Source organism: Gopherus evgoodei, chromosome 4 (genome assembly GCF_007399415.2).
Source record: "Gopherus evgoodei ecotype Sinaloan lineage chromosome 4, rGopEvg1_v1.p, whole genome shotgun sequence".
NCBI lineage: Eukaryota > Metazoa > Chordata > Testudines > Testudinidae > Gopherus > Gopherus evgoodei.
In genome coordinates, this window is record NC_044325.1 from 90,936,899 (window position 1) to 90,946,677 (window position 9,779).

Consider the following 9,779-nt stretch of genomic DNA (forward strand, 5'->3'; position numbering starts at 1 on the left):
TCATTTCACCAGGACATGTTTTAGTTGGATGCCAGACATGCAGTGTTGCCTTCTTCTCAGGGTGATAATCCCATGCAAATAGCATCATGGGTTCTTCAGCAACTATTTATTCCCTGACCCAGTTCCATTTAGTGCAAGAATGGGGAGAATCAATTATTAATGTACTAAAAGTGTGTGTAGGAAAACCTATGTCAATTCTTGGTTACATGGCTGAATTACAAAAATATATGCACACATTTTACATATACTTACCTAAAGTCACATACGCTGAAGCATGCAAACACTCCTAAACATCATGCTGAACCCTTAAGGCTGCAACTGGATTTGCATGGATGGACCCCTAGACCCAGAGTATGACTGAAGCCAGTAGAACTCCATATAGGTACAAAGGTCTACCTGCATAGATCAAATTGCAGGATCAGGGCGTAAACTTATACAGGAAAGATTTTCTTAACTTTAATATTCTAGCTGTGAATTTTCTCTTTCCTCCCCATCCATTTATAAGGACTCAAAGGATTCCACAGTCAAGTAAAGAATTGCCAGCTTCCATAAGCAGCATATACTTTTGCATAAGAATATCATTTCATAGAGCATGTAAATGATATAAATTAAAGGGATAAATTCTGGATCCCTTGAACTCAATGGAAAAATTACCACAGACTTTAGTGAGGCACTGTTTAGAACTCTGCTTTTTGTTCTTCCTAGGGTTTATACAGAAGACAGGATATATATTAAAACATGTATTTTGCAATCGACAAATGTATTATCCTTCAATTTTACATTGTTTTCAGATAAGGTAGTCCAGTACTTTGTCAACATATTTTGTAAATACGGTAAGTTGAGATACAGTTGTAGTCTCTATTATTCTTCACTAAAAACGAGTACAAAATACTCAATTAACTTTTTTTTATGCTGATGCAAACCAGAAAGGCAGGAGTTTTTAGAATGTGGGGGCTAAAAAGTTATTCTGGGATTACTCTACTTGAAGTTCACTCAGTGTTGTAATCTATTTTTTTTTTTTTTGACAACATGTCCTGTACTTTCTGAAACCACTGATTCAAGTGGGTAAACAGATTGACATGTCACTTTTTTGAGCAGTTAATCTAGCTCAATAGAGCGTGGACTTTCTTCTCTACCCCTAAGGTACGAAAAACAAACAAACCACAACTATGAACCTAATCCTCTAAGATGCCAAATACTTTTGAATGTTTTTAAAGTCAATATATCTGAAAGAACTCTGACTCTCAAGACTGATCTGTTAAAACTTAAGTATGGTAGTCATTTAAATAAATCAAAGTTGAGTCACGGAGCAGTTAAAAGCTGGTAGGCAGAATAATGTCACACTTAAGAGCACAACACTTATTTATATTTGTCTCCTGGCTGACTGCTAAGCCACAATGCAGTGTAAGTGAATGAATGCAGAGGTTAACCCCAAGTAGCACAAATTCCTTCAGTAATTCCTGATCAACAAAGCTACGATCAACAAACCCCTCCGCAACCCAACCCCCCTCCCAAACTCCCTCACCATTAAAGTGGCACTTTAATGGCACAACAAATTGTCTTGGCATAGTCACACTGTAGAATACTCACTCTGCTAGAAATCCTGGACAGAAAGCTGCATTGTACATTACGCACACTGTATTTTATAACAGTCTTCCACTGTAGTCTAATTCAGTAAAATAGGAATATAACAGTGAATAGGGCAAATGCCCAGCTCAAAGTAAATGTGAGGTATCAGTATCTTCTATGAAAGCTACTGCTTTTGTCACTAAACTAACAGTATACTCTTCTTAAGAATTCCTTTGCTATTGTGAATTATGAAGGCAGAAGCCAGGAAGCGAGTTCTTTCAAGAAAGTGGACTTCAGATGATAGTTTTGGATTGAAGGGGAAAAGAGTGTATTTAATCCAAGCAACACTTCCACAGTCTAACCTGGGTCAACAATGGAGTCACTAGGACACTAACAGGCCAAACACAGTGCCCTCCAGGGAAAATAAAAGTTGTATTTTTATTGCAACAGGATCATTTTCTAAATTCCCTCATCTACTCAGTAGTGTTCTGAGATCACTTCTAGTTTTGGAATCAGTTCATATACATAAGTTTAGTTAGCTGTAAATAATCAAAAGCAGTTTCACATTTGGGAAAAGGATTACAGACATTCCTTGATACAAAAGAGCAGTTAAAGTGCTTCTAGCACTTGGCAAATATTATTGTACTATATATAGTTAAGCCACCCAGGTAGTACAGAAGCTTTTAGGAAATAAACTATCCAAGAAAAGACCTAATAGGTCTTTTCCTTTTCCATTTTTTAATATTTCCAGAAGTACAACACTACCCCCTTGTGGTGCAAAAAAGAACAAAATAGCCAACAACGTTTAGTTAATAGTATTAACTTCCAGCACGTTATGTTATAATTATGTACTCTCACGAAATCCATAATTGGCGAATCAATGAAAAGAGAACGGGCATAAGACCACAAAATATTTACCTCAGTAAAAGCATGTAAAGCGATCATAATTCCAAGTGACTTTTTTTTTTTAATAGCACATTTCACAAAATTTCAATTTGCAGAAGCCAAGCTTTTCCAAAGGCACTAAATTCACAGGTAATTAACCAATAATTAGTACAGAAGTGATGGACAGCAGCACAAGTATCTAGAGAAGAGAACTTTTTTTTTTACAGAGGCAGACAAAATTCAACAAAACTTTAAATGCTAAAACAAAAAGGAAAAACCCCCACACACTAAAAGTTACCCAAGCTGTGCAGGTTAGTTTCAAGAGCAGAAATATAATACATTCACTTTATCACCATTAAATACTAAGTTAATTACCAAACAACTGTGCATCTCCCACTTTCCACCCCACCCAAAAGTTGAAGCATGAGACGTTTTAAAAAATGGCAAGTTTTGGCCACCTTTGTTTTGCATTCTGAGATTTTTGCTTGAAAAATATTTTTAGCGTACACCTCTATCCTCTGTCGTACTGCAATGGCAAAGTACTGTTGAATCTTCATATGCAAACAGCAAAAGCCACACAATGTATAAGTGCCACTCAGCTGCAGAAGCTGGCAAGTTATTGGCAGTATTTGATCCTCTTCTTTTCAAATGCCACACTTCTTTATCCAACCTGCCACTAGAAAAATAAAACAAAGTTGTGTGTATGCAGTAAACTCAGTGATTCATTACGGTTCATGTACTTCATTCAAATCCACCAATATGTTTTTATGTGCAACAAGAGGATGCACAACTTTCTAGATACTATCCCTGTCCCAAAAAGTTTCCCTCTACCTTATCTTTTTAATAAGTTGCTGCTTTCCTTTTAGATGGTAAATTAGCATATATAGAGTGTAGATAAACAGATGTACACCAAAAATACATCACTTTCCCCTTGCCTGTTTGTTATTAATTGGCTAATTCCTTATAAGCATGGAGGAAAAAAATATGGTTTCTCAAGGAGGTTGCCATCTTACAAGTATGGTCAGTAAGGGTGTTCCATGTGCAGGGAGTAACCTGGAATTTAGGTGTGAATATGATTGTGGGAGAAGTTGGTAAGTAGGAAGTCAAAATTAGCATTAACGGTGGAGCAGAGAGGATGGGAGCAATGTAGTAAGACAGGACTGGACAAATGGGGGAGGACAGAGCTGTGAAAAGCCTTCAAGGTTAGGAAAAGTAACTTGCATTTATGGTAGGAAAAGGGAGACCTAGTGGAAGAATTCAAAGAGGGGGTGGGTGATACTGTAAGACAACACGAAGGAAGATGAATGATCTTAGAAGCTGCATTTTGAATGGATTAGAGGGAAGGATCAAATGGGTATTGGAGAAATCATAAGTGGAGGCAGCTGCAATAGTCAGTGTGGGATAAAGAGTTTGAACAAGATTTTTGCTGTGGGAATAAAAAGGAAAGCTTGCATATCTAAAAACAAACATTTTAGAAAGGATTTAACAAAGCAAATCTTAAAACTTACTCTAAGTCCGCCGCCGCTGCCTCCTCCAGAGCTTGTAGATGCAATTTGTTTCTCCATTTCCTCCTGTTTCTTTTTCTTGTGCTCCACAGAATATGGGTTCTTAACACCCCGAGAGGTGGCCTTTAGGAAAATAAGGTTGGGTAAAATACTGCAGTTCAGTTTCTTTCCAAAGAAATAAAATCTTGGCAACTATATTTTGTGGGTTTCTATTTGGAAGCAATATTGAAACACTAATTAATACTAGTATGTAACACAGCATCATAACTTTTTAAGGTGCTTTTTCACATTGCACAGTATTTGTCAGTGATGGCAATGAGGTATTCTCTTATTTCATGTTATTTGTATATCCAGCTGGGCATAATTTAATGAGTAAATGTGGTTGTGGCATGTGGTTTGTATTCAAATTGTAAAATTAAACATTTCCCCGTCCCCTTCAAGAACTCCCAGGCACTCTGATCCTGCAGTTTCTCAGTTGGTGTGAGCTTCATATTCTTACCCTCACCAATTAAATTTTAACTTAAAGGATGGTTTAGGCAGTCTGCTGCATCCAAGAACCCAAACTGTTAGTTTATTATGGGATCACTGCCCCACCTTCTCTTACCACATGGATTCCTGCAAGTACAGGGCATCCTATAGCTAACAGAGAGATGTTAGCCAAGAGATCTCATTATAATTTACAATAAGTGCATGAGGGGAGATAACAGATTTAGTTTCCACATCTACAGTACTTATGTGAACCCTACCACAGAAGTCAATGAGAATTTTACATGCAGCAGAATTGCATAGCCAAGTGGTTAGGGGATCAGTTTAGGATGTGTAAATCCAAAGTTCAGTTCCTCTACCACAAATATTCTCTGTGATCCTGGGCCTCAATTGTCCATCTGTAAAATAAGGTTAATAGTACTTCCCCTACCTCATAGGGGTGTTGAGGATATATACACTACAAGACGGAGGCACTGAGATACTATGGTGATGGGGCCATATAAGTACCTAAATTAGAGCGATATAACGTTCTAAAACATGAATACCAAGGCAGCACACAATAGCTTTTTTCCTCTTACTTATTTTGAAATCTGAACTTTACAGAATTTTTAATGCACTTCCAGCTCTTAATTTAGAGCTATAACACTACATGAGAGCAACAGAAAAAATAAGGTTAAATCTATGCTGAGAGGAAAGAGGAACAGACTGCTAGCACAAATGCAAGGTGATTGATATCGGTCAAAGCAGAGTTGTGACAAAGCAAGACTGTAGACGGAGTAAGAATGTGAAGAGGTATTAAGCTGTCAATGCAATATATAAAATATGAAGTAAAGATGAAGTAGGGTGATCTGAACAGTATATTAGATTAGCATATTGTTTGCACAGAAACAGAATGACACTAGCTCCAGCATGGTCTGAACAGAGGGCTGGAAACCTTAGTTCTAGACAGACAGACACCTCATGTGTTAAGTTACATGTTTGCAGAATATGAGCTTTAGTTTGTGTCTGTTTCCACCATCTACTACATCTCTTCCTATATGGTATTTATCTACCTACCACTCAGGGTTGTTGCAAGGATATATATTTAGAAAGTACTTTTGAGATTCAAAGCACTGTAGCTGTACTAAATCTTTTTTTTAACTAAAATGTAGTCCAAAGCAAAACAAAGGTTTTAATAAAAGGGCCTTTAAATATCACTTAAATGCTGCTATAATAATTTAGAAAGTGCTTTTATTCATGACTCAAATATGAATCATCTTTTAAACAGGAGCAAACAGAATAAGCCCGTATTAGCAAAAGGCCAACAAACTATAGAGAAAACAACCACAAACAATGTTCATACAATACACACATTCATTATCTTCAGATTTCAGCTGCATATTTGAAATTCATCAAGATACTTTAGAGAATTTGGATTATGCAGTGTTTAAAAAAAAGTCTGGTAAGGTCCAAATAAGGCTACAGTTCTATTGCTTTAGGCTTCTGTATGTGTTTCCACCCTCCTATTATTACTTCTGCCCTAAGGCAAATACTACCTCCACTTCCCTAAGTTTAAGACCTCCCGGCTTCAACACCCAAGTCCCCAACTTTTCAGGCGCAGAGTTTGTCAACGCCACTGCTTAATTGACTGCGATGAGGAAAGAGACCTATATTTTCCCCATGTTAATGAAGCGAACAGCCAACAAATTCAGCTATGTGGGGATTTTAGAAGTAGCAAGTCTCAAAATAACACTTGCAAATGCCACCAAAACAATTGCAATTTTTGAAAAATGCAGCTGAAATCTCTTTGGTGTTTGTGGTCAAAGTAAAACAAAAATATCACTGACAAAAATCAATTCCTCCTTTTGGTTTATAAGAACTTTCCAGCTTTGCATTCATATTTTATAATGGGAGGGATTTTCAACAGCGCTAATAGCGGTTTTTGAATTTCAATGGGAGTCAGATGCCTAATTATCGTCAGCTTCTTTCAAAATCCCCGCCAATTTTCCAAGATATCATTGTATAAATACCCATCAAATACATTATCCCCAACAAATCAGTAACATGACAGCCAAGTGCAATGATAAATTCCACTTGCTTATAATCCACGTATGCTGTTCAGTTGCATTTGGCAAAGAAACTTCATATTTCCCATATTAAAACCAGTGGCTACATAACAAGTTTCTGAATAAATGTAATGTTACCTCCATTTGCCTCTTTTCTGCAGCTTCTGCAAGTTGTCTTCTCTTAATTTCCTACAGACAATTTAGAAAAAAGAGTTATATTCCACTGTAGTAGAGAAAGCAGAATAAATTGTTTAACGATGAAAATATAGTAGTTTTAAAAAAGATTCAATGATATAATGCATAGATTACTCCATGTCCATTCCTTGTCATTCATATGAACAATGGAAGTTATTTAATCAAATTCTGAACTTAAGTCAAATGGCAGCTGTTTCTTCTCTCCGTTATAAGTATTAAAGTAACTACATAAGGACAGTATGCTTTTGGTTACTAAGATGGTAGAGTATTGTTGCTGCTATGATGTATTCCAGTCTTTGAGTAACAGTAGTTAGTGTTATGCAGATATAGCCATCAGAAGGTCACATTTCAGATTACTTGAATCTTTACCGCCCCCCCCGCCCCCAAATCCTTTCTAGGATGAAACATGCAATAAGAAGGCAGAGAAATGGACAGATAATCCATACATTATCCTTGTCCTTTGAGGAGAAGAAAAATGCAATCTTGGTATGATTGCTGTTTCCCTAAGGTCCTCATGAAAATAACCTCATGAGACATGTGCCTCATCACAAGCATAAATATTTAAAAAACAAACATCATGCAGCGCACAGTCAACTTGTGGAACTCCTTACCTGAGGAGGTTGTGAAGGCTAGGACTATAACAGTGTTTAAAAGAGAACGGGATAAATTCATGGTGGTTAAGTCCATAAGTGGCTATTAGCCAGGATGGGTAAGGAATGGTGTCCCTAGCCTCTGTTTGAGAGAGGATGAAGATGGATGGCAGGAAAGAGATCACTTGATCATTGCCTGTTAGGTTCACTCCCTATTGGCCACTGTTGGTAGACAGATACTGGGCTAGATGGACCTTTGGTCTGACCTGGTACGGACGTTCTTATGTTCTTATGGAACCGCTGATAGTGATGTTTACAAAACAACTGTAACTAGAATAGCAATCACTATAAATGGATTTTCACTGAATGTAAGTTCACTAAAACCAGGCTCCACTGTTTTTCCAAAGTTAGAAAAGCAGATTTATTTCCTTACCAGTTAAATCCCAACCAGGATCTTGATCCAACAATCAGGTCAGCTAGCATAGGCCCCTAAACCATGAAGAATCTCACTGATTCTGAAGTCAGTGGGCTTCCACAAGGACTCAGGGAACTATGCTAAGACGACTTGTACCCATGTCAGTAATAAATGGTAGCGATGGCATATCTGAAATGAGTTCGCCATCTTAGTAAAGTTTCTAGTAGCAGGGTATGTATAACATAAACAGGAGTGTAACAGAGACCAAGCACTAAATGGATATAGAGACAGAATTACTCTCTCCCTCTTAAGAGATGGTCCCGCCAGATCTTTCTTTGCGTTCCTGTAGATACTTCAAGTGCAGAACTGAGACTGTGACTGAGAGTGACAAACTCCAAATTGTGTTTTAATTTTAGATCATGGTAGAGGTTCCGGGTTTAAGGGGAGTATGGATCAGCATTCATGTGAGTCTCCCAGTCAGTACACAGCCTAGGGAAGCTAATGATCCAACCAGCGGACCAAATTCGGTGATGAATCCTGGTCATGTGCCTCCTGAGACATGTACACATGCTAAGAAGGGGTGCTACCCTATGGTTTTTGTTTTCTGGTTACATACTGTGTGGTAAGGTACTGACCAGCTGGTAGAAGGACAGCTGCCAGCTTTACTGAGAAGCACCTAGACTTTTGGACAGTATAAAATAACATGATTTTTCAATGTTTTAAAACATTATAAAGAGATACTCAATTTGACAAACTAATTTTTAAAATGCATGTTTGGATTTTGTTTTTTAGCTCTTAAGAGTTTTTTGTTTATATCTCCCTACCCCCCCCCCACCCGCTGCCAATCAAGGAAGAAACTGACTAACAAACATTCAGAGGATACTACCCATATGTGCAAATACTTGCAAGATCCAGTCTATACAGGGGGAAGAGTGAAACTGATATATCAAATGCCAAAAGCAGACAAGATGGAATGGGAAAAAAATATCTGTTTGCCCATCAACTTTTCAGTTACAAGTAAGACCTAAATTATTAAGTAGAAAATTTTCTCCCAAAAATGATTTAAGTTGGTGTCCCTTTAAAGCAAAACATTCTTAACAAAAAATAAAATAAAATAGAGTACTATGGACCTGCTTCTGCAGATCCGTGCAAGATCAGTATGGTTTTTTTTTTAATTAATGGGTATACTTAACCCTTTAATTATACATCGAGGGCCTAATTCCCTCTGTCCCCAAAATAAATATTTAAAAACGCAGTTTTTTAACGGGATCTCTTACTGCGTGTACGTCATTGACAATGTTATAGGTGCACCTTTGGGAGGCAGCAATCCTCACAGCTCACTGCACCCCAGGTGGGCTGACCGATCCCAGAACATTGCTGCTGCCCTTGTCCTGCCTAAGGACTGAACATCTAATACCCCCCTCTGCTCTGCTGCATTATTTTATCCTGCAGTTATGGGGAAACCACACCATGGAAAGTCGCCTCTCTGTGGGGGAAAATAGAAAAAGAACCAACCAAACCGCTAGCCCAGAAAAAACCGGAGGAGGAGGAGGAGGAGCAGCTGAAAGGAGGCTGCACCTGCTGGGGGCCTGCTCCGGGGCGGCGGGGAAGGGGGCCCTGCCCAGTTTGCGTGTGGAGGAGCCGAGGAGCGCCGTGCCCGCGGCCCAGCTAGGGCGTGTCGTGAGAGAGGAGCTGGGCTCCCGCGTGGCGGAGCGGGGGTGCCGCACTCACCGGGTCGGGCGTCTCCACCACGTCCTCGGCGGCTCCCCCCAAGCAGGGCAGGCAGAGCCCCATGCCGGGGCCCGCTCCGCGCCGCCGGGCCGCCTAGCGCTCGCTCGCTTGCTCGCTCTCCCGCCTCAGGCAGCCAGAGCTCCGGGGACGCGCCGCGGCGGTCCCGCCCGGCACCCTCAGAGTGCGGAGCCCGGCAGGACCCGCCCAGCTCTGGGATCGGGGCACACGGCGCCACCTGCAGCTCCGGAGCTGCCGCTGCTGCCGCCGCGAGACAAAGGCCGCGGGGAGGCTGGTTGCAGGCTCGGGGGAAGGCGGGAGCCAGGGTTCCAGCAGTGTCCTGTTCGCGGAGGTCTCGGCT

At 39.8% G+C, this 9,779-nt stretch overlaps 1 protein-coding gene across 1 annotated transcript; it reads right to left on the bottom strand.

Moving 5' to 3' along the window:
• Positions 1-1,982: 1,982 nt before the first annotated feature.
• SVIP (small VCP interacting protein) lies at positions 1,983-9,565 on the bottom strand. Its single transcript, XM_030560183.1, has 4 exons — positions 9,422-9,565; positions 6,629-6,679; positions 3,963-4,082; positions 1,983-3,130 (listed from the first exon to the last, which is right to left on the bottom strand). The coding sequence occupies exons 1-4, from the start codon at positions 9,482-9,484 to the stop codon at positions 3,116-3,118; spliced, it is 249 nt and encodes an 82-aa protein (XP_030416043.1). The 5' UTR covers positions 9,485-9,565; the 3' UTR covers positions 1,983-3,115.
• Positions 9,566-9,779: the final 214 nt, after the last annotated feature.

Coding starts and splice junctions, on each gene's coding strand:
- SVIP (XM_030560183.1), bottom strand. CDS start 9,484: ATGGGGCTCTGCCTGCCCTGCTTGGGGGGAGCCGCCGAGGACGTGGTG. Junction 6,680..9,421: donor TGGTGGAGACGCCCGACCCG/GTGAGTGCGGCA, acceptor AATTGTCTGTAG/GAAATTAAGAGAAGACAACT. Junction 4,083..6,628: donor CAGAAAAGAGGCAAATGGAG/GTAACATTACAT, acceptor ATTTTCCTAAAG/GCCACCTCTCGGGGTGTTAA.